Below are 27,632 nucleotides of genomic sequence, written 5' to 3' on the forward strand. Positions count from 1 at the left end.
TACCATTCATGCAGGAGTTTGGGGGCCCCATGGGCCAGGCAGGCAGCGTATAGGTCGTCATTTAGTCCATCTTTAAACAAACAGACTAGGATATACTTTGGTCAGTCAGGTCACAAAATTCCTCGGTATATTCAGCTACCGGGAGATGGCCTTGCTTTACGACTCTGATGTGGTCTCGGGCTTTTCTATTGGTGAAAGGGTCTTTGAAGTGGTGGCATAGGGCCGTCATGAAGCAGTCGAGGTTCCTTAATTCTGGAGCGTTGACATTGTGGAGCATCACCATCCATCTGGCTAATGCCCCTTTAAGGGCCAGGGTGACGACTCGTACTCGGGATCCCTGGGTTTGGAAATTCTGCCCATATTCTTGCATGTAGGTGAGGACTGGTGCCAGGAAAAATCCCAGTTTCTGGGGGTCCCCATCGAATTTTACTCCCAGGGTTGGGACCTTCTTCTGCAGTTGTATGTCTCTGGGTTGGCCAGGGTTAATCCCCTGCTCTGGAGCATTTAGGGGTCAGGTACCTGGTATGGCTGCTGGTTCTTCAGCTTGTCCTGATGCTCAATCATTCTCAGCTGAATCCAGGCTGGCGGCTTGGGTTCTCTCATTTTCTGGTTCCCTTGCTCTCCTGTGTTGGCATCCTGGTGCATCCCTCACCTAGAGGTTCTCCAAGGCTTCCTTCATGAGGCAATTTATGTACCATCTCAGTTGGTCATCGGCCCTCACCTCGAGATTCTCCAGGGCTTCCTTCATGAGGTGATTTATGTACCGTCTCAGTCGGTCATCGGCCGGTGGTTCCTCACCCCATCCTTCCTGATCTGATAGGGCCTCCAGCTCCAATTTCCATATGGGTTTACGATTGCCTCAGGTGAGGGTTACTTCCCTGGTTCTTCCGTCCCAGCTGTCTCTCTTTCTGACGCCTACAGACCACCGGGGCTTTGTGGAGGTTTCGTAGGCAGCTTCGCTATCTTCAATGGGGTGTACTGAGTCAGTATCTGGCTGGGTAACTCTCGATGTTTCTCCCCAGCATTCGGCTTCCCCTTGGTCCTTGCTGTACTCAGACATTTTCCTTTTTTGCAGGGTTCCCTCGGTAGAGTGAAGGTTTTTTTAAAAAAAAAATCCTCTCCATGCTGACCTCTATTATAGACACTGCTTTATGTCAGGCTACAGAACTTTTTCCCATTCAATTAACAAGAATAAACTTCTGAACACCAAATGTATCAAAAGGAATCCTTTATTGAGATGAAACAATTCATGTAGGAGTTCAAAGCAGCATCTGAGGTCCCTCAGGCGTACAGGGATAGATAAGGGAGTTTAGAAACCCCACCCCTTATCTCAATGTGTATTTGGTGAAACAAAAGCCAGTATATTAATTCCCCCCTCCACCCCTTCTGTAGAAACGATCTTTTTCACAGTTTCCCAGGGCATACCTAATTTACCGCTACCCCCTTTTTAAAACAAACTTTTCCAGAGATTCCCAGGACACATCTCACTGCGGAATTTTTATGATCTTCTCATCTCCTGGCTGTGCCTCTCAGAGGTGATAGGTTCCGGCCATCTGGCTTTTTCCCTTCCATTGTATCATGTGTGGGTTGTACAAATTCGATATAAGATTAAATATATTCAGGTTACATCAAGAAAGGATTTCTTTATCAGTCTCCCCCCCGCCTTTTCTTCTTCCAGTGAAGAAATGACAGATACACGGATGATTTGGCCACAGTGATTTATTCCTCCATTTTCTCAATGTTTTGTAAGAATTGCTAATAATAAAATAGCAAAGAAAGCTCTAATCTGTATTCAAACTAGGGTCTCTTCTGCATAAAAGAAATCATTACATCTTCAAATAACTTTTGAATTTCAGCTGATGCATAAGGCATAGTATGAACAATCAGTAGGCCTCAAATTTTTGTTTGTTAGTACAGTAAATAAAAGTGAAACTATTAAATTTAAGATTCTATCATATTAGTATTCATGTCTATTTAAATTACCCTTCGGTTTGTTATAATAATATATTATCTTGCCTTTTGTCATTTGGCAAAATGGAAATCAAATCAAGTAAATTGAATAAGATTTCATACAAATCACCTGTTGTGAGGAACAGAAAACTATCCTGAGATGTTGAAAATGTTTGAATGGGCAGGAGAGATTTTGAGTTTATGCTTGAATTAAAGAAATGTTCTAGGGAAGATCATTACCTGCATCATTAATGGATCAACTTGAGATGTTTGCTGTGGGAAAAATTGAGACTTCTCTCCAGTTGTTGGCATGCCAGCAGGTAACTAAGTTCCTCTCATCCAAGAATGTGAAGTGTGTATATTTTCCCACATCCTTCTTTTATCTTTTATCAAATATTCTATCCTCTCCTTTTTGGAAAAAAAAATCTGATTCAGTATAATTTGATTTAAATTGTTCAATAACAAAAGGGAAATTCAAATAGTTGATTAGTTTAGGTACTCATTCTTATGTATATAATGAGCATTTTTCTAATTTTCCAGGACTATGGAATCTGGAAATATAACTAAAATTTGAGAAGATTATAAAAATAACTAAAAAGAGGCCTTTTACAATTAATTGAGGACAAAGATTTGATGCTTACCAGGAGTGGGGATGTGTGAAGATACAACGTCCATTGACTTAGAACTTTTGATTGATAATTGTTATTTTGTCATTCTCTAGCAGATAAACAACTGGGATAATTTTTCTTTGTATATTAGAAATTGCAATTGAGCTGCACTTGTTTTGCAATGGTTACTTATCAATTAAAATATTTCTTCAGTTAATTAACGTCATTGTCTTTAGTAAAATACTGGAAAAAAATGACACAATAACTGATTTGGGAAAATAGGTGTATTCACAAGTAGAATCAATCTTATTGGCAAGTTTATAAAAGATTGGAAAAATGCCATATAATAATTGTATATATCAAACACCACTATTTTAGTTTACTCAGTGTAAAATAAACTGTTTAAATTATTAATACAGCATTTAATCTCAGTAAAACACGAATTTTAAATCAACATAATATCAACATTGTATTTCCAATTAAATCCATGGTATTTTCTACTGCTCCTGCTTTGGACTTATTTTCTACAGAACTGTTATGAATACAAGACAATTTTATTAATATAAAGTTCGTTGGACTTTTTATAATTTTAAGATTTCTCTTCATAGAGAAGTCTTTAAAACTATTTCAATAAGTTTGTTCAGATTGAAGTCATATCATATCATATACAGTATTGGTAATTGAAAGTATTTATTATTTATTTATTTGTTTGATTTATATTGCCACCTATTCGCCCATGGCAACACAAGGCGGCTTACACAATGTAAAATCATATTTAAAACAAAAAATAAAAATAAAAACAATAAGAACTAACAAAAAGAATCAAATAAATTAGTAAAGTACAATAGAACAAAATTTGGGAAAACAAAAAACAAAACAAAAAAACCAAAAACCAACTCCCACCCCCCACCCCGATGACAGTGGATCACAGTAGCCATCTGATGGGTTCCATCCCTTTCTGGGTTCCCCAGGCCCGCTGGCAAAACCAGGTCTTCAGTGCCTTTCAGAATAGTATTAATGAGGGGGCCATTCTAATCTCTGGGGGAGTGATGTTCCAGAGAGATGGAGCCACCACAGAGAAGGCCCTTCTTCTAGGTCCCACCAGGTGTATCTCTGGCAAGAGATGTCACTGGCAAGAGATGTTTCCTCAGATAACCCCGACCCAAGCCATGAAGGGCTTTAAAGGTGACAACCAGAACCTTGAATTGCACCCAGAATTAAATTGTCAACCAATGCAGCTCCTGCAGGAGAGGTGATACATGTGCACACCGGGGTCTGCATAAAACCATGTGGGCCGCTGCATTTTGCACAAACTGGAGCTTCTGAATGCTCTTCAGGGGCAGCCCCATGTAGAGCACATTGCAATAATCAAGATAGGAAGTCACCAGGGCATGAGCGACTGTGAGTAGGGACCGCAGATCCAGGAAAGGGCGTAACTGGTACACAACTCGCAGTTGCGCAAAGGCCCTCTTGGCCATGACCGCCACCTGCTTTTTGAACAGGATTTGTGAGTCCAGGAAAACCCCTAGATTATGTACAGGGTCTGTTTGGGGTAGTGCCACCCCATCCAAGACTAAAGGTGGTAATTCTCCTTGAACCAATGAACCCCAGACCCAGAGCCACTCGGTCTTGCAAGGGTTTAGTTTCAACCCATTGCTCTGCATCCAGCCCCTAACAGCCTCCAGGCACTGCGAGAGGGAGGACACAGCAACACTCAACTCACCACGGGCCAAGACATACAGCTGAGTATCATCAGCATATTGGTGATACCTCAGTCCATGATGATGGATGATCTCACCCAGCAGCTTTATATAAATGTTGAACAGGAGCGGAGAGAGTACCGAGCCCTGCGGAACCCCGTAAGGCAGTGGGCGAGGGTTGGATCTCTCCCCTCCTATCAACACTGACTGAGAGTGGCTGCAGAGGAAGGAAGTGAACCAAGACAGCACAAGGCCTTCCACTCCCATCCTCCAAAGCCCCCCCCCAGGAGAATCCCATAGTCAATGGTATCAAAAGCCGCTGAGAGGTCAAGTGGAGCAAGGATGGATGCACTACCCCCATCCCACTCCCACCAGAGATCAACTAAAAGTGCAACCAATGCTGTTTCTGTCCCAAATCCAGGCCTGAATCCTGACTGGTAGGGGTCAAGATAATTCGTTTCATCCTGCGCGACCACCTTCTCAACAACCTTTCCCCAAAAGGGAAGACTGGAGACAGGTCAGAAATTATCCAACCAGGTGGAGTCCAGTGATGGCTTCTTAAGAAGAGGGCGGACCACAGCCTCCTTAAAGTGCTGGGGCACTGTCTCCTCCTGCACCTGCATTAATCACTGCCAGAGTCCACCCGCCTGTCACGTCCTGGGAAGCTTTCACAAGCCAGGAGGGACATGGATTTAAAAGCAGGTGCTTGAGCGCATACTCCCTAGGATCCTGTCTACTTCCTCAGAAGCAACAGGGTCAAACCGTTCCTGGATAACAGGGCAAGAACCTGCCTCAGAAGCTTCCAATATGATTATAGTTCCCACTAAGTTTTGTGTGAAATTAGTTTAATTGAATTATCCTTCTCCCTGTCCCCTTCCTCCCTCCTTCCCTTGCCCTTTTCCTTCTTCCACTTCTTCTCCCCTGGCCCACCTTGCAGCCCTTGCTTATTTTTCCACCATTAGTCACCTCGTTCTCATGGTGAAACTTCAGTAAATGAGGAGAAGAGTGCTTTTATCAATTGATTTATTGCAGGGCCTGATGCTAATAACACCGAGAAATGTTGAGTAGCCCAAGAACCTATGTCTCTTCATTCCTAGTCCAGCAACTTAACCACTATATCATGCCAGCTGCCAAATAAGTTTAATTTATGATTTGCATAATTTTAAAATAGAATGTTTAAATATTTACTGTATTTTCAACATTTTAATAAAGTTGCAAAATGAGATACTTAGAAGGAATTTACATTCTGTGCCAGAATTAATTTACTTTCTTTGAAGTCATTCGTTTTGCCAGCTTTCAGTTCAACTGTTCAGAATTTCACAGAATTTCTTTATAAACAAAACTGTTCTGGTCTTTAAATATCTTTAAATCACAACATGTAAATTACATTATTTGACCTGCAATATTGCAATGCAACTATATTGACAGAAAGTTTTGTTCTTTCTGATGTATACCTAATGTCTATCTTAAAAACATTACAGTTTCAACAGTCATCTGATGAGGAAGATAGAAGTGATAGTTATAATACCGAAGAACAAGTAGAACAAGAACAAAAAGGGAAACATCAAGAAAAACAATTTAATACTGCTCAGGTTCCTAAAGAGGAAAAGAGAAATACATATTTTGAGAATGGAGAAAATAATCATATGGCTGTAGAAATCATAGAGGTAAACTCTGTTCATTTTTAGTTAAGTTTTTGAAAATGAAATGCTATCTTTCTCATTACACACTCTAATGTTAGTTACATTGTCAAATTGCCAATCTTCCCAGTCTTTTTTTTTGGGGGGGGGGGGGGGGGGGGAGAGAAATTAAGCTCTTATCTCTTTCTAAAAATTCTTTAAATGGCAAAATTCTATTTTGCAGTGTCTGGCTAATGTGAAATTTTGATGTGGAGATAATTTGATTCATAAACTTTGATTCATAAACTTAGCAATAAAATGTCTGTCTTCTTATCAAAGGATCAAAAAATGTCTGATGAGGAAGCAACTTGTATTAGCAGTGATGATGACAATGAAAAAGTCCATGATGAAAACAAAGATTGTGAAAAAGAAGAGAAAGAACCAGATGCAGCAGAATATTATGAAGATCAAGCTCTTAATGAAGAGGAACTAAGCAGTCTATTATGTGAAAATGAAGAAAATAATCTTATAAATATGGAAACAACAGAGGTAAATATTTTGTTCATTTTCAGTACTGAATTTTTTTGGAATTATAACAGCTACTTCTTGGAGGAATAATATAGATCACAGTGTAAGATATTTTTATCCTTTTACTACATGAGAAGATTCATTATTCAAAAGTTGTAATTTGTCTTTAAACAAAATTGTTAATTCTTATTTCTAAATCTTCTCACTGTAATTATTTACTTAGTTGCCTATATTTAAACTTCTATAAACTTCATCATGAATCCAATTCTTAAGGATTTCTTATCTACAGTCTTATGGACTTCTATGAATGAATTTTTTCTCTTTTTCTCTTCCCCCTTTTATAGGTAGGCTTGAATTTCCAACATTGTATCAATTACTAGGGTTAGCTATCCCCACTTTTGACAGTTTGATTATGGAGACACTCTTCAACCTGAGTTCTAGCCATCCTTCAGCCAATGTTTAGCCTAGATTTTACAGGATATGATTTTCAATAAATTTAGCATAAATGTTTATGAAAAGGAGCATGCAACTGTTGTGATAATATTAAAAGTGGTAAGAGTGTAGTGTAAAATGGTATAACTGAAAAAATGCTAAAATACATATTTGACTTCCTCATAGACTACTGTGCAATTTGCTTAATGTGTAAAAATTGTATCTTTGTCTGAAGGTTGAAAGAATGCTGTTATTATTTTCATTTACAAAGGAATAGGTAGCTAAAGTGAATGTACCCAAGAAGTAGTTAATTATGACTGTACCTTAACAGATTTCTGTGTGAAAGTTATAAAATGTTATAATTGGCAAAACTAGCAAGTGCAATGCAGCTTTAAACTGAGTAGGGAATAGTGTGATGGATGTGTTTATATACTTATATATAATTAAAAAATAAGTTTACAAATTCTTGAAGGTGTTTTGCTTGTTTCTTTCTTTTAGAAAGATAAACCTATTCCAGATAATAGCCCAGTTAAACAAGGTAAGAAATAATTCAGTTTTCTCTTTTAAACTTTCATTCTTTCATTTCTAGAAATGTTGATTAGTTCTGTTCAAAGGAGATTGTTTATAGAAGCATTCTGCTCAAAATGTCAGTTTCTAGAAATATTCATAGCTCTTCCCAGGTTGATAATGGTTATATCAGCCTCTTCTGTGAAGGTTTCTGCTGTTCCAATTTAATAGCACAGCTTTCACCATTTTCTGATACACTCACAGCAATTGCATTCAGATGAGAAAGTTTGATGTCTACTGTTAAATAGTTCAGGAAAGGCTATTTGTAGCATTTGTTCTATATTCTGTACAGTGGTAGATTTGTCTTCTGTACAGATGCAGATAGATAAACTCCACAAAACATCCATAACAAAATACTTTTATTGGTTCATCAGGTATCCTCATAACTCATAACTTGTGATGAACATAATTTGTGATGAAGTTCTTCGTTAATGACCAATCCTTTGCGTATCTGTCTTGTAGGTAAAAAGATGATTATCTGCTATCCTTTTTCTCTCATCTCATAGCGGTAGAAATAGAACCGTTACCACGAGTCCATGAGTTCAGCCAAGAGTGAGGAAACCTCCTCCAACCCATCGAGGGTCAATTTAGTGACCAATCAGGATTACAGATGTGGTCACGTGATATAGACTTCATTTCCCAGGATACCTTAACTACATTTACTATGATGCATTCCCTTAAGGGGATAGCTCACAGTTGCTACTTAACTATCCATTTCCCATACACTGGCTGGACAGCACACTCCCCGCCTGGAATTGTAAATTCCACTATTAAAAGAAGAAGAAAAAAAAAACTATAAACTAAGATAAGCAGTAGACAGTAATACTATCTGTATAGCAGATAACTATATAACTAAGATAAACAGTAAGCTATATAACTAAGAGAAACTGTGAACATTAATAAAGCATCAAACAAAGCAAAGCATGCAAAGCTTGAGGTTCAATCTTCAAGTTCAGCCTCGGTGCAAGTCTGGTGGTCGCTTCTGGTGGCCTTTTAGGGTTGACAGGTACTCTTGGTGTCAATGATGAAAGTCTGGTGGTCTCTTCTGGCGGCCTTTTAGGGTTGGAACAGTACTCTTGCTTCCACGGTGTCAAAGAGCATTGGGAAGCTGTTGGAAAGGGTGTTGCAGAGGCATATGCCCGTGTAAAGCGTCTTAGTGGATGTCTGGTGGTTGCTGGCGGCCGTTTAGGGTGTTCTAGCAAAAGTGTACTGATCCCCGGCGGCCTTTTAGTCTGGAACGTCATTCTTGTTTTTGATGGTGCTAAAGGGCATTGGAAGGCTGTTGGAATGGATGGTGCTAAGGCATTTGCCTGGGTTGAGGCCTGCATCTGATTGACACTGACAATTCCTGAGATTCCCCAACCCAGGTCTGTCTTGAAGGCAAAGGATGAGTATCTCGGGCCTCTGACTACTTCAGTTTGCGCTAAGGCATCAGGGACATCGAATCCCAGCAAGAGCAAAATCTTGGCTTCAGGATCAAGGGCGGGAAACAGATGAGCCATATGTTTCAGGTGAGGTAGGCTGCTAGCTACCTCTGGTATTGCAATGTGGTTGCGATCATCTGGTGTCCCATTCCATTCCAGCACAGGTGGCAGTAGAAACTGGGAACTTCCATCTAATGACTCTATACAGAGTCCAGTAGCTTCTCTCCCCACTGTGCGTCTCGGTGTGGTGCACATTGATATCTTGAAGTGCACTTCCTCTTTCTGAACATCAAAGAGGTCGAAGAATTCGGACTCGGCTAGTGAGTGATCGCTCTGAAGGTCCAGTATTACATACATCTTCACTGCTTCTTCTGGGTAGACTTTGGCTAAGCAGATCTGATGGCACGCGTGAGGGGCTGGTGTGCCATTGCACACCTCTGTGCAGTTGACACTCACCACTGACTCTGGGTGTGCTTCTGTAGCACATTGAGGCTCCTTGTTCAAAGGAGGGCTATGAGATGTCTACAATGGTGGATTGGCGGCTGGATGAAGCGCGGTCGGTGCTGGTTACTATTGCATAAGTAGCAATGCACCTTGGCTGTGCAGTACTTGGACGGGTGTTTGGATTTGCAACACTTGTAGCAGTATTGGTACTCCCTTATCAACTCCTTTTTGGGGGTCAGTGATTTTGCTGCAAATCCAGTGCAGCTGTTCAGCGAGTGACGAGTGTAGTGCATAGGACAAAACTGATTTCTCTTTGGAGTAGGAGATCTAAATTGGGTTGGATGGGATGAATTAGCTGAGGAGTGTGCCTCTGTCTTATGGACAGCCATGAAGGGACTTTCCCTTGCAGTGTGCATAGGGCCTGTGTATGGTTGCTGTTGTATCATGTTTCATTGGGAGGACTAACAGCTCTGAGTACGTGGGCCCAGGAGGAGTTGCACACTATTGCCTGGTGGGCCACAAATTCTTTGGGAATGGTAGAGGGTAAATGGTAAAAGTTGTGGCGACCCTTGGCCATGAAGGCATCGGACACCTGGAGACATTGTTCAATTAGCACCTGCAGGAGTTTTCAAACGATCTTGTTTTGCATGTCACCTTGGTCAAGACAAGCGAGTCCTGGTAACTTGGGATCCCGTTGTGCCGCTTTCAGTTGTATGAGTATATTAGAGAGTTCCATGATCAGGTGAGCCTTGCCAATAGGAATTTTAGGAAATCTGTGTAGGCTATCCAGGAGCATTGATTGTACATCTGAGGCAGCACCGTATAGATTGTCGAGTCTTTGCCATGACAACCGTAGGGCAACATCTGGGTTGTCTATGTGAGAGGCATAAAGTGCCTTTGTATCTCTGGCAGACTGTGGCCCTAGCCACGCCACCAAGTGTACAAGTACTTCATCGGATTTCAGGCGTGCAGCCTGAATGGGGTGCAGGAAAACTTTCTTCCATAGGAGATATTCGCTGCCTGGCTCGTCAGAGAATTTGTATACACCATTAGCGGCCAAATCTAGCTTTCCTCTGCTTACTGCCCACACTCTCCAGTAGTCAGCATCGTCTGTAGAGTTGCATTGAGGCATTGACATAGAGGGGTCTTCCCTTGGATTCTTATAGGGTAGGTTCGAGTTGTACATCAACGATGGGTTGTAGCCTTCCTCCCAGTGCTTACAGAGGATGTCGTTCTGCCATTCCAGAGGCGATGGTGGAGCTCCATGCTGCTGTGTAGGCTGGCCATGGTTATCTTGTTGTGCCTGTGAGTTCGGGTAGTGTGGAGGTTGTGGCTGGAATGGTACTGCTTGTGGATTGAGTGTGGCAGGTGTCATCAGTGGCATGTCTACTTGTGGAGAAGTCGTCATGATTACTGGTGGGCTAATTTGCTCACCTGGCAGGCCATGAGATGTTGGAGTAGGGTTGCTGGTGCTGGGAAGAGAATCTCAGACCTTAGTACATACAACATCAGTTGGGGAAGGTTTGCTGTTAGTGGGAAGTGAATCTCGTACTTTAGGTCGTACGTCAGTTGCGTAACTGACATGTGGAGTCTGTGGTTGAGATTCATCCCTGTGCTTCCTTGGTTGTAGGAGACTGCTAGGCAACTGTGGCGGTTCCATCTGCTTATTTTGTAGCAAGTGCTGCTCATTCACGTAGGCTACACAAGGGGGCACTAGAGATTGCGTAGCAAAGACTGAAGACTTGAGGGCTAAACGCAGAAATATGTGTAGTGAGTCAGAAGACTTGGAGGCTAAACACAGAAATATGCCTGGAAGACGCTGTTGCAACGCCTATGTTAGGTTGCAGCTAATCTTGAAACCTTGAATTAAATCAATTAAATTGTCCACAATAGTTGCAAAAAGGGATTATCATTGCAAGTACGTATTGGAAAACTCTGGGAAATTTCTCCTTGACCACCAGATGGTGCTGTGGGATGCTTTGCTTGAGTCTGGGGGGGTGAACCACAGAGGAATTTATTGTTTTCTTGCTGGAAGAAAAACCAATCAATTGAATACTGCACTCCAAAGTTTTGCTTGTAGTTTTATATTTTTTTTAATTCTTTAATAAAGATAGGGGAACATGAAGAAATTTAAATGTTTTGAGCAGAAAGAGAAATTGTTCCTTTTTAAAACGTTGCTTGGATTAGCCTTGTGTCTTGGGAGGGGGGGAATGGGCTTCTTTGCTTTGAAGATGGTCTGTCAGTAATGAATTATGACCCCCAATAAAATGGCCAGAGTAGTTGTAAAAATATCTGGAGAGGCTTCTCGTATTGCCTTTGAGCTGGAAAAATGCAAAGTCTTTCAGCTGGAATGAGCAGGGCAAAGTTAATTTTCCTTTCTAGAAATGCCAGCAAGATTTCTGAAACTTTCTCATTGCATTTGGAAAGGGTTTGTAATTGGATGAATACAGGGATGGATGAGAGGTACTTGGCCCCTCCCTTTGTTTCACAAATTGGTTCTTTTTGAGTTGGTTCTTCTTTCACTGAAGAGAAAAAAAGGGGGGGTGAATTTGCCCCTTCCTGCAACTACAATGTGTCTTTATCAGGTTGTAAATTGGCTGGAGAGGGTCTATTTTATGGGTTTGTCTCCCATCCAGATGAGCAGAGCAGAATCAGCTTTTGTTTCCATTTAGGAATACAAACAACATTTCTCAAACTTTCCTACTGCGTTTGTAAAGTTTGGTTTCTGGCTCTCCTTGTCATACAAATTGAGTCTTTGTGATAGCAGGAAGACAAATTGAGCAGAGAAGGGGGGGCGAGTTACTGGTTTTCAGCTCTGTGGTTCAGAAAGAGTTCTCTTTGTTTCCAGCATGTAGGGGAATTCCAGCCCCTCCCACCATCCAAACAGCATGTAAAGGGTTTGGTTGCTGACAGAGAGAGAGAGAGAGAGAGAGAGAGGGAGGATGAGAAAATGCAGGCTTAGATTAACATTGCATATTCACTCCTGGCTTCAATATTACTTTGCTTTATCACAAGTCCAAATTAACTGTCTTTATACTGATGGGCTTCAGGATTTCAAATTAACCATCTTTTTACTGTTCTGTAATCTGTACAGTGGTAGATTTGTATTCTGTACAGATGCAGATAGATAAACTCCAGAAAACATCAATAACAAAGTACTTTTATTGGTTCATCAGGTATCCTCATAACTCACATCTGTGACAAAATTCTTCTTTAATGACCAATCCTTTGCATATCTGTCTTGTAGGTAAAAAGATGATTATCTGCTATCCTTTTTCTCTCATCTCGTAGCAGTAGAAATAGAACAGTTACCACGAGTCTGTGAGTTCAGCCAAGAGTGAGGAAACCTCCTCCAACCCATCGAGGGTCAATTTAGTGACCAATCAGGATTTCAGATGTGGTCACGTGATATGGACTACATTTCCCAGGATACCTTAACTACATTTACTATGATGCATTCCCTTAAGGGGATAACTCACAATTGCTACCTAACTATCCATTTCCCATACACTGGCTGGACAGCACAGTATTCTTCCTTTTTTGTAGGTATTCCCTGTCATCTGTTGCTTCTAAGCTTTTAAGCAAATATTTGACATGCCTACTCAATATAAAACCCATATAAAACTCCTTGGCCATAAGCTAATTATACATTATACTAATATACATAATATATATACAATATAATGGACATAATAAGATGTCCAAGTGAAAAGCAAATCAAAACTAATAAACTAAAATCTGGGAAGAAGGCGGAGCCTCCTTGCCGACGGATGGTAGATCGCAATTCTCTGCGACTATCATCCGTGCTCTTTCGTCGGAGAGCCCCAATCATTTTGATTAGGGGCTGAAACTGCCTTGGAGGGGCAGCGGAGTAAGAGGAAGCAGCAAGCCTGATTGTGGGGAGCCGCATCTCCCCCCCCCCCGCGGCTTGGTTTTTTTTCCTCCCGAAGACGACTGCAGCGGTGGTCTAAAATGGCCACCCTGAAGAGAACGACTCAGCTGGACTAAGATTTGTGCAGGAGGGAAGAAAGAGGTGGATAACATCTGAACTGGGACAATTGGGCAATTTAACTAAACAAAAGTACCCCAGGATTAAGGTAACATAGAATTTTTAAGAAAAGAAAAGTGAGCGGTGAAATTACAAAGGGACAGAGAAAAAAAAAAGAAAATATTTTTGACAGCTAAATGGGGCTTCGAACTGGGAAAGGAAGAAGCTGGAATTAAAGATTTAATAAAATTGGACTAAAATATTTTGGGAATAAACAAGTATAAAACTAAAGCTGGACTTAAGAATGTCAAAGAATAATAATAACAAAGTTTACAAATTGGAGACTGGACTGTGCTGGAATATTGAGGTTCGAAAAACCTTAAATAAAAAAATAGGGGAAAAAGGTGAAGACTTTGTATAATTGAGAGTGTCACCTTTTGATAAAAATTTGGCTCAAATAAAAGGGAAAGCATCCTGTTTTTGAATGAACTGGTGTGAATATAACATTAAAGAAATATTGAAACAAAGTAAGAATTTTAGAAAGTGAAAGCAGAACCAGAATAAAGGAAAAAGCAAGGAAAGACTGTTTGTGGGACTGATTGACGTTTTTGGTATAAACCCTGGACTGGAATAACTGAGAACCTTTAAAAACTGAAAGAAGAAAGAAGGAAAGTAAAAGTAGTTTCTTTTTGTGGACTTTAACAATCATAAAATATAAGAATGATGATATCTCTTCGGGAATTAAAAATGGAACTTAAAAATATGAGAGAATTACTACAGGAAAGAGGCGAATCACTTTGCTCTGTGCTAGAAAAAATGGAAATGGCGATTGAAGAACAAGAAGAAAGATTTTCAGAGGAGGAGGAATCGACTCAAGGAGAAGACATTTTAAATAGACAATTAACACAAAGAACGTTACAAAGAAGTGGGGAAAGAAGGAAGGTTAAAAAGTTGAGATTTAAGAAGGCAATTAAAAGAGGGAATACCTGTGAAGTTAGGAAAGGCAGTGTTCTGTATTAACATTCTTGTAGACTCGCATTCTGATTGGTCCACCCGGACCACAACCCGATTGGTCCACTGAATGACTGTGATTGGAGCGCTAAGAATCTACCGCGATTGGCCGAGCCGATCGGGGAGATTCAAAGCGCTGCCATTGGCCGCCGAGCCGCCGGCCGGCTGTATAAAGCCAAGCGGCTCGCACACTTTAACTGCCCTTGTTCAGAAGCTACAATAAAAAGCTGATTGTTCACTTTCGCGTCTCGCCTCTTATGTGACCCGATCCACCGATCTAACACTGGCGACGAAGGTGGGATCGTGAGGCGAGGACCAACTAGCACGTGGCAAACGGTGATCAGTGCCCCGCAAGATGGCCAGTACCCTGCCGCCCGCTCCGTTCGACCCAGCAACCGAAGACTGGGAGTCATACATCGACCGCTTCCAGATGCAGCAACCTCAAGGACGCCAACGGCCAGAGGAAACGGGCAGTATTCCTAACACACTGTGGGCCTGCGGTGTTCAAAATGGCCAAGGCGCTGGCGAAGCCCACCGACGTCAAGGAGATGGACTGGGCTGACCTCGAGCCCATCTTGCGCCGCCATTACGCCCCCGCCGTGCCCATCCTCATTCGTAGGCACGACTTCTACCGCTGAGATCAGCGCGAAGGCGAGACCATCGGCGACTTCGTGGCCCAGCTGCGGAACCTGGGAGGCCCCTGCGAATTCCCTGACCTGGACCAGGCGCTTTGGGACCGAGTCGTCCTCGGACTCTGAGACCCCGTGCTGCAGAGCCGGCTGATGGCCAAAGGCAACATCTCCTTCGCCGACGCCCTCGCCGAGGCTACCACCGCCGCCGAGGCCACCCGCCAGTCAGCAGCCCGGATGAGGCAAGCCAACACGACTGAGCGGCCACCGACCAACGAAGAGACCCCAGCCACCGCGAAGCCTGGGGAAACAAGCCGTCGAGAAACGACCACGCATCATGGCGACTTCGAACCCCAATCCAACACCAAGGACGAAGACGAGGAAATCCATCGGCTGCAGACAGAGCGCGACCGCCGGGATCGCAGGGGACGTAAGTCGAGTTTCCATTGCGCCGGCTGCGGCGGCGATCACCCCCGCTCCGAATGCCGTTTTCTCGACGCCATTTGCCGGCACTGCGAGAAGCAGGGGCACATCGCCAAAGTGTGCCGGAACAAAAAGAGCTACAGCCCGCAGCAACGAGGGAACAGCCCACGACGACGAGACGGCACCCCCCCAGGCACCGAGACCGACCGACCGAGAGCCGGTGGAGCCGCGACAACCGCAGCAGACGACTCAGCGAAGCACAGCGGCGCGAGGAAACCCACCAGACGGTCGTCATCGGCCATTCATCAACCACGGACGCCCGAAAGGTACACGTGGCCCTGTGCATCGAGGACCAGCCCTGCGAGATGGAAGTGGACTCCGGGTCCTACCTCTCAATGGTCTCTTGGCGCACAATCAAGCGCCTAGTCCCGACCATCCGCCGCAACGAACTAGACGACCAGAAGCTAATCCTGAAAGACTATCAGGGAAACCGCATCCCTGTGGCCAGCATCGGGCACTTTAAGGTCACATTCAAGAACCACACCGACATCTTGCCACTCACAATCGTGGACCGGGACCGCCCCAGCTTGCTTTACTTGTGGTAAGGAGGGGCATTTTGCGAGAAATTGCCCTGACAGGCAAAGAATGCAAAGGAGGGAGCAGAGACTGTATACCCTAATTGAAGATTAGGGGAGTCAAGGGCTCCTGACACTTGAGTCCTACCGGGAGCCTTTAGAAAATTTAGAAAACTTCCGGTGGCAGGACAGGGACATCCAGAGGTGGAGAAGCCCAGCTGGGGCTTTCGAACACCTCTTCTCGCGTTTGGAGGGATCCCCAGTGGAAACACGAAACCCGTAGAGCTTCGTGTCAGAATAGAGGACCCCCGGGTTGCTGTTTGGGGGTAGGCAACTCCCCAGCAACGAAGGAAGAGCCTCTGAGACCAGCGCGATTGAGCCAGCTGCCAGCTAATGGCGGCTCCAAAGTCCGGTCTGCCACTGAACTGATGAAGCAAAAAGTGACTGCCTGAAGGGTCTGAGCGGAAAAGGGCAGAAGGACTACAAAGCCATGAGAGAGATGGTCTGATTCTCCCTGTTTCATTGTGAGTAACAGTGGGGGAAGCTGGAGACAAGCGGCCAGAAAAGCAGTTTGAAAACTGAAAGGGGGATAGAGTGGCTCGACACTTAGAGTGAAAGTGTGGATTGGAGCGTTGCCGAGGAGAGAAAAAGGCAGCAAAGCGCCTACCCAGTCCCAGTAGTACAGCACCTTCTGCACTCACTGGTGGGAAGCCGGGTCTTCGCAAAACTCGACTTGGCACAAGCGTATCAGCAGTTGCCGGCCGATGCGGAGACAGCCGAAGCGCAAACAATTGTTACACACCAGGGGGCTTTTTGGTGCAACCGACTCCAATTTGGAGTCAGCGTCGCCCCAGGAGTCTTCCAAAGTCTCATGGAAAGGCTCCTCCAGGGAATAAAAGGGGTGGTTCCCTACTTCGATGACGTGCTGATCGCAGCCGCCAACAGAGAACAATTGGAGACCCATTTAAGGGCAGTGCTTAACAAATTCAAAGACGCCGGCCTTAAAGTCAAAAGAAACAAATGCCAACTCCACACCGAGAGGGTCGAGTTCCTGGGGTACCTCCTGGACCGGCACGGAATACACCCAACCGGAAAGAAACTCAGAGCCATCAAGGAAGCCCCCACACCAACAAACAAGGCGGAACTACAGGCATTTTTGGGACTGCTTAATTTTTACAAAGTTTTCCTACCCCAAAAGGCGACCGTGGTGGAACCCCTACACCGGCTACTCGATAAAGCGGCCATCTGGACCTGGGGGAAGCGGGAGGAGACTGCGTTCCAATGAACAAAAAACCTGCTGACATCGGACCCAGTCCTGATCCAGTATAGCGAGACCTTCCCGCTCACGGTTACTTGCGACGCATCACCTTTCGGCATCGGAGCAGTCCTCAGCCACACCCTACCCAACGGGAAGGAAGCACCCATCGCCTTCTTCTCCCGAACGCTGGCCAAGCCGGAAAGAAATTACAGTCAACTGGACAAAGAAGCCCTCGCCATCATCGCCGGAGTGAAAAGGTTCCACGAGTACCTTTACGGTAGGAACTTTTCGATCATAACGGACCACAAGCCCCTGCTCGGGATACTCGCAGGGAACAAGGCCACCCCGAACATCCTGTCACCCCGGATGACGCGGTGGTCCGAGTTCCTTGCCGCATACTCATACGAACTGTCACACCGGCCCGGCAAGAACATCCCGCATGCTGACGCACTCAGCCGGTCACCACTACCCGACCTAGACGACGACCCAGCGCCCACAACGACGACCCTGCAAATCGAGACCCTACCCAGCCCACTCTTAACTGCACCAGACATTGCCCATGAAACAAATAAAGACAAACGGCTGGCGCGGGTATTGAGCTGGGTAGAGCGGGGGTGGCCAGAAAATGACGGCAGCGAGCAGTTCAAAGCCTTCCGAAACCGCCAAATTGAGCTGTTCTCACAAAGGGGGTGCATACTCTGGGGCGACCGGGTAGTCATACCGGAAGCACTACAAAACAGAGTGTTGGCAATGCTGCACGAGGGACACCCGGGAGTCGTCAAGATGAAAGCCCTGGCCAGAAGCTACGCTTGGTGGCCAGCGATGGACAAACAAATCGAGACATGGGTCGCCGGCTGCAGCAGGTGCCAAGAGTCGAGAGCCAACCCCCCGCCGCCCCGGTCCTGGAATGGGAAACCCCGAGAGGACCATGGTCGCGACTACACATAGACTTCGCCGGGCCAACCAATGGGCATACATTCCTCATCACCGTAGATGCTTACTCCAACTGGCTGGAGGTAAGCACTATGAGGGCAACAACAACAGAAGCGGTCATCGACAAGCTCAACAAACTCTTTGCAACGCACGGGCTACCGGATGTCATAGTGTCGGACAACGGGCCACAGTTCATGGCACTGGCATTTGAAAAATACCTGGCCGAACGAGGCATCCGACACGCCTTAACCTCGACGGCTCACCCGGCGGCGAACGGTAGGGCGGAACGGATGGTCCAATACACAAAAAAGCCATCCAAAAAATCGAAACCGGCGACATCCAGGAAAAAATAAACAAACTACTCTTCATACAGCACATCACGCCGAGCACGACCACGAACAAGAGCCCAGCGGAGTTACTGATGGGAAGGAAACTGAGGTCTCCACTGGACCGCCTACACCCCACCTACAACCCAGAGAAACCCCCGGACTCCTCCAGCCGGTACCGGGCATTCAACATCGGGGATACGGTCTACGCGAAGAACTTCACGGGAGACCCCCTCTGGGTACCTGCACAAATAACACAGGTAACCGGGCCCCGATCATACAGACTCCAAACGACAGACGGAAGGAGCTGGAAGCGGCACATCGACCAGCTACAGTCCAGACTAGCCGCCAACACCCCCGACGCCTCGACAACAACAACCAAGGAAAGCAGAGAGGGAGGGGAAGCCCCAACAACCAAGCCGGTAAACGACGGAAGGCCGGAATCATCAACGGCACACCCCCCAACGCAAGCCGAACACCCCCCACCAGAAGACAGAAACGCTCAAATAAACCAGCCATACTCACCAGCAGACCTCGAACTGTCGCAGACGGGATCTTCACCTGGAAGGTACAGCCAAGCCAGCTCAACCAGCCCGGAAAGACCGAGCGAGAGCAACAGGAACCGCAACTCGACCAACCCAGGTAGTCCGGGCGGGAGCTGCGGCGACAGGCCCGACTCACCCTTCCAGGCGGTTCCATCAACGAAGTTGAGAGCGACGCGGAGCCCGTCCGAACCGGCCGACGATCACACACAGACTGAACCGCGCAGGTCAGCTAGACAGATTCGGAGCCCCACCTACCTGTGCGACCACGTCACGACGCTGCGTCGGACGAAACCATGAGGGGAGGGGTGTTCTGTATTAACATTCTTGTAGACTCACATTCTGATTGGTCCACCCGGACCGCAACCTGATTGGTCCACTGAATGACTGTGATTGGAGCGCTAAGAATCTACCGTGATTGGCCGAGCCGATCGCGGGAGATTCAAAGTGCTGCCATTGGCCGCCGAGCCGCCGGCCGGCTGTATAAAGCCAAGTGGCTCGCACACTTTAACTGCCCTTGTTCAGAAGCTACAATAAAGAGCTGATTGTTCACTTTCGCGTCTCGCCTCTTATGTGACCCGATCCACCGATCTAACAGGCAGAAAGACCCAGCAGAAAAGGGGAAAGGAAGATATTAAGAAAGAGAGGGATATAAACTGGAATTAGAAAAGATATGGGAAAAAGAGGGGGAGGAGAAGCAGTAAGAAACAGGCATGTGAAAGAAAGAAACGCAGAACTAGTAAAATGCTGAAAAGAAATTGTTTTTTCAGAGATAATGGTTGATGAATTAAAAAGAGGATTCTGCAGGGTGACAAGGGGTAATAAGAATATTTCTGCAATTGAAATATTTAGAAAATAGGGTAATATAGATACTGATAACTCTTATTAAAGCGGGGGAAATATGCTGTGGAATCCAATTGAAAAGATGTAATGATTAATGGGAATTAATTGGGCCACTTAATCCCATTAATTGGGATTAATTGGGAATTAAGATGAGGGAATAAAGGTATATTCTAATCATTAAGGTGTCACACTCAAAATAGTAAAAGGGGGGAAACCTATACTTGTTCTTTTTTCTTTGTGTGTGTGTGTGTGTGTGTGTGTGTGTGTGTGTTAAAATTTGTATTAATTTAGTATTCATTAAAAAAAAGTGTAATGGAAAGGGAATATGACAAACTAAAGAACCAGCTAAATTAATAAGTTTAATATAGACTATTAAAAGCAAGGAGAGACTTTGGTAACTTCATTATTACTATTATTAGGCAAATATATATTGTTTATTTTTATTTTTAAAATAAATATTAAAGGATTATATTTGAAATAATTGAAATGAAATAAAAAGATGTTTAGATTGAGATTAATGAAAGAATTTAGAATTAAACTTTATTATTATTATTAGGCAAACACATATTGTTTATCTTTATTTTCAAAATTAAATATTAAAGGATTATATTTGAAATAATTGAAATGAAACAAAAAGATGTTTCGATTGAGATTAATGAAAGAGGCTAGAATTAATGTGTTTGTTTCTCTCCTTACTGAAAATTTGGAATGGAAAAGGTAATAATAGAATTAAGTATGCATATATCAATGTATAATTGCTGTCATATTTGTATGTAAAGGTGATGACCCGGAAATATGTTGTCCACTAAAAAGAGATTTTTGTTTTTAATATGAAAAACTGAATAAAGTTTGTTAAAAAAAACAAAACTAATAAACTAAAATCTGTTAAATAAAATAAACATTCTTGAGCTTGGATGTACAATTTGTGCTTTACTAAATACCTGATTAGCTAAATAGTTCACCACTTGAAAATTGTGACTGAAGCAACTTGAACATATTTTAAAATGGTGGCTCATTTATTGTATTATTTTTAGCATGTGAAAATGCTGAGATTCATACGGAGAATAATTTTTCTCAAGCAACTACAGACAATCAAGACAGAACATCTGGAAGACTGCTAGATAAAGCAAAAAGGGTAAAACTAAAATATCATTTGCAACAATATCAAAAAGAAAAAATATTCCATATTTGACATGCATATCTAGAGCAGTATAATGGCCTACGTGTCCCATTTCATTTATATATTTCATATAATTAAATGCTTTTTGGGTTATGATCTAGATTTATATTAATTTCAGTAGATTTTTGCTAATTGTTTAGTATGCTCATTTGTATTTGAGCAGTGTTCTTAAAAATGGTTGGTTACTCTCCTTGCTATTTTTAATGAACCTAGAATCATTTCAGGTAATGCAGAAATAAAATCCATTTAAGGTGTTAACTATAGGACCTAGAATGCTCCAATTAGGTCCAGCACTGTCACTTCATTAGCATCACTCTATGTTAAGTGCTACTTCTTAGAGTTTCAACTGAAATGCCTGCAAAAATGAAACCAAATGACTTCTGTGTGAGGACCCTGATAATGTAGGGATCCTAAGTGATGAAGAAGCTAATGTACATTCAAGTAGATACATGAGATCTATAAACGAATATGGCAATGGCCTTAAAGAAAATAGCTATCAGTGATTAATAAAACATGATTTTATCCTGAGAAAACAGGAAAGCGTAAGAAGGAAATTCAAGATTGAATCATCTAAACCAGGGGTGTCAAACTCAGTTTAATTGAGGGCTGCATCAGGGTTGTGTTTGACCTTGGGGAGCCAGGATGGGCATGGCCAGGGTGGGCATGACCACTTTGACGTCCCTCATGTCGGGGGCATCTGTGGTGGCCCAAGTGCTCTGCCAGTGAAAACAGGCTCACAAACTCCATTTTTAGCTACGATGGCCTCCTGCCACCCTCTGCCAGCAAAAACAGAGCTCAGGTGAGCCACGCGCAGCCTGCCGCCCTCTGCCAGCGAAAACAGCTCATAGCACGCATGCCTCCAAGCTCCATTTTTGCCTGCAGTGGCACCATGGGCTAGTCCACTGTTTCCAGGACGGTTCACGGGCCATACCTAAGCATCCCATGGGCCAGATCTGGTCTGCGGGCCTTAAGTTTGACACTCCTGATCTAGACCCTCTTTGGCATAACAGGGAAGCAAAAAAAAATTACTCTGCTACTTTTGCAATACTATTTATTTTAAATTGCAGTGGTTGGAAGAGCTATATATTTAAGTTAGAACGTTCTCCTCTGATTTTTGCTTCCATCAGCAGAAGCATAAAGGTTAATTATACCCAAATATTTTACCCTAGTTTTTTTTATAATGTTCTGATTTTCCAATAAATACATTGACATTGAAATATGCAGTTTCCATAATACAATATGACAAATGTATGCTGTGTTCATGCATGTTTGAAAAAAAAATAAATGAACAATATGACCTGGTTATATCATATGAATTTCTAAGATACTTGGGCATTTCACAAACTTTTATGAAGTGTTCAAGTTTTCCATAGCCAAATTATTTCCTAACTTGGGCATTTTGAATGGAAAGAAATTAAGAATTTAACCAAATTAGAAAACAATGGATAGAATAATTTAAGAGTTGAAAGAGCTACAAGAAAAAGCAAAATGAAAGCAAAGTAAGCTGCTGTGACATAATTCTGCTTATGTTAGCAAAATACTTTGCACTCTATTTGAATGTTGTAAACAAAATATGTTACCAATTATAATGTGGTTGCATAACAGTTTGTTATAATAATTCATTGGGAACTTTAGTCATTTATCCTACATCTGCTGGCTTTAGTAGTTAAATGGCTAAAATCTGAAATATAGTGCAAGTTATTTGGAAATAAATCCTTGGAATTCAATGGAATGTTCTTTAGAATATATGAACCAAATTGCAGATATAATATATTCTTAATTCATACTAATTCAAAATAGTATGGATAAAGTCTTCAGGCTGCCTTCTTTTTAACTATTTTATATAGTGTTTTTTATGTTATTCATTTGTTCAGGATTGTTTATTATTATATGCTTTGTTGATTTCTTTTTGTGTTTTAGTTTTCTTTTTTTAAAAGGTCTATGAAGCAGAAAAATGCACATAGTTGGGATGAAAGCAAACTGGAAAACCTACCTCAAAGTGAACAGGATACAGGAAATCAAGCCAGTGTATCTGCTGAAACAAGTAAAGATGAAAATCAGAACCATACTCAGAAAAATCAAAGAGGATCACCATCAATATATCAAAACAGAAAGTCCTCCTCTACATGTATAATTCTATAGTAATGAAAGTATAAGGCTTGTATATATGTGAGGTCTTACAAGCAGGTATTGCAGTTTATACATGGAAACAATAATGGCATCTATGTAATAATTGCATTTTTTTGTAAAATTTAGCATTTGGGGACTGATCTACATTAACTTGGACCAACTTCCAATATTTATTTGTATTCATAATTTTACCATTGCAAAAAATGGGAAATACAGTCTTATTGATTTGTTGTGGCCTTAACTTTCAGTGATTTTAATAAAATATATTTTTGTACATCAGAAGTTGGAATAAAGACTGTGGCTTTTTTTCGTAAAATGGTACAACTACATGTGTATATTGTATTTACTCTTTTGGTTAGAAATAGGCAGAGGAATAACTAATGAAAGTGTTTATTCTTTGTAGTCTTACCTTTAGAAGGAAATGTTTGCAAACAATAAAACCTTAAGATAATTTAGCATATTCTTACTAAAATATTGGATATTAAAGTAATGTGTAAGTAATGGTCCAATGAACGTATTTTAACTCTTGAAATCATATTAACATGATGGAGCTCTGTTCCATCATGAATTACTGTACAATGACACTGGTTTAGTTGTCTCTGTAATCTGGAAATTTAAAACAGAATACTGGTACATGCCTTTAAAGGCAATAGTCAAAAGCACAGGATTCCCTCATCATACAGTCTTAGATAATGGTGAATGAATGATGACTGGTTCCAAAGGGAAAGGACAACCCTCTTCTTCACCTCAACTAGCCTGCAAAGGCAAATAAATTGGATCTGTCTGTAGAGATTCTCAGCCATCTAGGTCATAACTGTCTCAAAGGTGATTATTTAAAGGCAACTGGACTTTTTTTCCTTGAGAAATAAGAAAATGTTTTGCTTTTCATTCAAGAAGTTTCATCAGTTCTGGAAGTAAAATATTATCTTTCCAGTTGTCCCGTTCCCCCGCCAATCCTGGCAGAACTAATCCTTCCATTGTCCCTACCATCCTGGCAGAATTGGTGAAGCTCCTTGGATGGGAAGTTTTTTTCAAGGAAAAAACAATCCAGTTGCCTTTAAAAAAAAGCACCTTTGAGAGAACTGGATCTGATTTTTCTCCCCTGGCTTATCTAATCAATGCCCTCTTTTTCACAATAGTTACTTAGATACTCTGGAGGTTAAAAGTATGCTTCCAGTGTTGTTCCCCAGTAAAGGTGCCAGAGAGAAGCACACTGAAAGGTTGTTCTTATGAACATTTTAGATGTGCTCTGTTCTTTACAGCCACAGCTCTGGAATGTGCACCTTACTGGAAGGACAATAGAGAGAAATTTAAAAATAAACATTCTGCAGTGGTCCCAAGCCCGTCAAAGCAGACAGAGCTAAAAAGAAAACTACAGAAGGGAAAATTAGAGAGAGAAGGGTATAAAAAAGGGATGAGAAAAAGGGGGTGGAAGATTGAAAGGGAAAGAACTTATGAGGGACAAAAACAGGAAATAAAGAAAAAGGGGAAACGTACTAGGATTAAAGGTATTTGCTCAGGTAGAAAACACAGAGACAATGGTTAAGTTAAAAGTGAGGATTCTGCAAAGGTACAAAAGATAGTGTTGTGACAGTAGAATACTGTAATGAGTTAGAAATGAAATAAGTAAATAATCTGAGATAAAACTGTATTGTTATGTAATGGTATGTTTATAATTAATGCAATAATAAAGAAGAGAGGGAAACGTAATTGTTTCTAAAGATTGATAAAATATTGAAAAGAAATGTGAAAGATTTATAAGGAAATTTATACCAGTTATTAGAATGAATTTGAATAATTATTTTACTTATGAATAGTAAATAATTTATAAGATAAAACTGTATGACTATCCAATGGTATGCTTATTAACAGTTAAGTAATAATGAAGAAGGGAGGAAACATTTCAATTGTTCTCAAAGATTAATAGATATTGAAAAGAAACGTGAAAGATTTACAAGGTTCATACCAGTACTAGAATGATTTTGAATAACTATTTTGTTTACTAATGTTTATATATACCACAAACTCAAAGCCAAACAGCAAGATCACAGCTCACCAACTCAAATCCCCCAGCAACTAAGACTAACCTGAGCACAACCAAGCCCCCACCTGAACAGAACACGCCTCCAACCAATCAGAACACGGCCAACCCCCCAACCAATCAGAACACAGCCAAACCCCCTACCAATGAGAACACACCCCCACCCAATCAGAACACAGCCAAGCCCCCACCCAATCAAGTCCCACCCCCACTAGCAGTTAAAAGGAAGAAGCAGCTGCAATCTCACATCACTCTGAGAAGCACAGAGCCGGAGACAGAAGCCTGAAGATGATGAGACTTCATCGAAATGTTGCCTAGATACTTCGAATCTTACGCGGGAGAAAACCCGAACAACCAAAGATCCACATACAAATACCCACGAGAACCTCAGAAAACAAATATATATATATATATATATATATATATATATATATATATATATATATATATATATATATATATATATATTGTTTTTGTTGTTTTTAGAATTTTTCTTTTTACATTTTCAAGAGGAAGTACCAAGCAGAGTCTGAATGAGATTTACATGCTATAAAATAGATACTAGAAATTTGAATGTTATAATTTTAGAATGCACAAATTCAATGTTTAATGAGATTTCATATGATAATAACAAGATTTAAAGGTGTTGCACTTCCATTGGCAATCACAGGGGAAATTTTGCTTCTTAAGAATGTTGGAAGAGAACATATGAAATTGTAAACAAGACAGACGAAAGTGTAAGTACAATGAATAAAAAGATATAGAAATTTAGGTAAAAGAAATACAATTGAATAAGAAGAAAATGAGATAACCATAAAAGAAAATTAAGAGAAAGGGAGAAATAGTGAGAAGTTGGAAAAAGAGTAATAAGATATGAAGTTGAATACATAAGATGAATATGCATATGAAATTGTGTCTGTATGGAAATGTGATAACCCGGAACCATGCTGTACTCAAATAAGATGTTTTATTGGTTTTGTTAAAACTCAATAAAACTTTATTTTTTTAAAAAAGCAGACAGAGCTGGAGTTGGCTGTAACCTCCGAAGGCTGGAAGAGTTGCCGCGGGAGGAGCCCCGAGGCAGACTGCTCAGGCAGCTTTGGGTAGGAGCAGAAGAAACTTCAGTTTCCTATCAACTTCATGGAGGTCTCCAGCTTTTTCTAAACATTTCTTCTACAACCCCTCTTCGGAAATTAAAGAGTCAGCAAAAGAAAGGAGAAAAAAATGCATTTGGAACTGCGTGGTGAAGATTTTATTAAACCTTTGTGTGAGATCATAAGAACACCGACACTCAACGTACGAACAGGCGCTATCCCCCCTGGGACAACGACCTGGAAGCGAGTTGCTTGTACCCTCGGAAGGCACCGGCGGCGTCTCTCTTCAATCTCCCTGCAACTATCCTGGGGTATTGAGGGAGCGAAAAAGGAGGATTCAGTGCGCTTCGCCGGCGGGAAGAGGACGCAGGGGTGGAGTTTCCACAGAGCGCTCCAAGGCTTGCTTGGCGAATGGTTCTGTTCCTCCCCCGCCCTACCGCTCCCGCCTTTCACTTCGGCAAGCCTTGGAGCAGCGGGGACCCAACTTCTCAACCGCCGAGGATCATGGCGGAGACTTCGGTATGCTTGGCAGTTCTGCTGGTGGTGGGCTCGCGCTTCAGCCTCACGTACCAAGGTAGGAGTGTGCTTGGGGACTGCAGGGGAGGGGAGGAGGCTCCCGCGATCCGACAAGGAGCTCTCGAGACGGCAAAATAGTTACCCGCGCTTCGACCGCGGCCACTTCTGGAATGTGGAAGCTTGTTTGGAATTGTGTAGCGTCTACTCGGAAAAAAATGCACCCATCGTGGGATTGTCACATTCTAGCATTGGGACTATCTGATATTTCCGGAGTGAAAGAAGGCACCATTCGTGGAAGGTGCTTGGAAGCGTTCTAAATGCCTGGAAGGAATTTCTATAAATGCAAATGCTGCTGGTGAACTATCGAGCCAAATTGGCATTAGCTCAACGCGAGCATTGCAAGCGCTGGCTCTTGTCAGTGGTCAGTACGACTCGGATGCCAGACCTGCTAAACCATATGCAAATACAGTTGGCCAACAAGGAGAGTGCAGTGCTGGCTCTTGTTCGATGAATGAGACATAGGTAGGTACCTTTTCTCCAGCGGCATTCACATCTCTGCCTATAAGAGACACTGTTAAAATATTGACACTCAGGAATAGAATAGAATTCTTTTTGGCCAAGTGTGATTGGATACAGAAGGAATTTGTCTTGGTGCAAATGCTACATTAAAGAAAAGATACATTCGTCAAGAATCATAAGGGACAACACTTAATAATAGTCATAGGGTACAATAAGCAATCAAATCATACTAGGAAACAGTCAATATAAATTGTAAGGATACAAGTGACAAAGTTACAGTCATACAATCACAAATGGGAGGGGATGGGCGATAAGGAGTGATGAGAAGATTAATAATAGTAATGCAGACTTT

The 27,632-nt window shown here is 42.4% G+C and overlaps 2 protein-coding genes and 1 long non-coding RNA gene across 8 annotated transcripts in view; 2 read left to right on the forward strand and 1 right to left on the reverse strand.

The window, feature by feature from the left end:
- The window catches only part of RPGR (retinitis pigmentosa GTPase regulator), an 85,489-nt gene extending 62,097 nt beyond the window's left edge, over nt 1-23,392 (forward strand). For both annotated transcript variants that reach the window (XM_026713610.2, XM_087937757.1), the window contains exons 14-18: nt 5,740-5,925; nt 6,217-6,426; nt 7,336-7,375; nt 20,835-20,935; nt 22,901-23,392. In XM_026713610.2, the coding sequence (XP_026569395.1) occupies nt 5,740-5,925; nt 6,217-6,426; nt 7,336-7,375; nt 20,835-20,935; nt 22,901-23,122 (759 nt within the window). In that variant the 3' untranslated portion in view covers nt 23,123-23,392. The remainder of the gene's footprint in view (nt 1-5,739; nt 5,926-6,216; nt 6,427-7,335; nt 7,376-20,834; nt 20,936-22,900) is intronic.
- LOC148125359 (uncharacterized) overlaps nt 1-27,632 on the reverse strand; it is a 318,026-nt gene that overhangs the window by 134,668 nt on the left and 155,726 nt on the right. The window lies entirely within an intron of this gene.
- SRPX (sushi repeat containing protein X-linked) overlaps nt 26,195-27,632 on the forward strand; it is a 131,854-nt gene continuing 130,416 nt past the window's right edge. For 2 of the 5 annotated variants that reach the window (XM_087937773.1, XM_087937774.1), the window contains exon 1: nt 26,197-26,819. In XM_087937773.1, the coding sequence (XP_087793899.1) occupies nt 26,657-26,819 (163 nt within the window). In that variant the 5' untranslated portion in view covers nt 26,197-26,656. Of the gene's footprint in view, nt 26,820-27,632 lie in introns of all 5 variants that reach the window. The other 3 variants (XM_087937776.1, XM_026713669.2, XM_026713670.2) reach the window with 3 other exon arrangements.

The sequence above is a fragment of the Pseudonaja textilis genome, chromosome 7 (genome assembly GCF_049901715.1).
Source record: "Pseudonaja textilis isolate UNSWEBS1 chromosome 7, rPseTex1.2, whole genome shotgun sequence".
Classification (NCBI taxonomy): domain Eukaryota; kingdom Metazoa; phylum Chordata; class Lepidosauria; order Squamata; family Elapidae; genus Pseudonaja; species Pseudonaja textilis.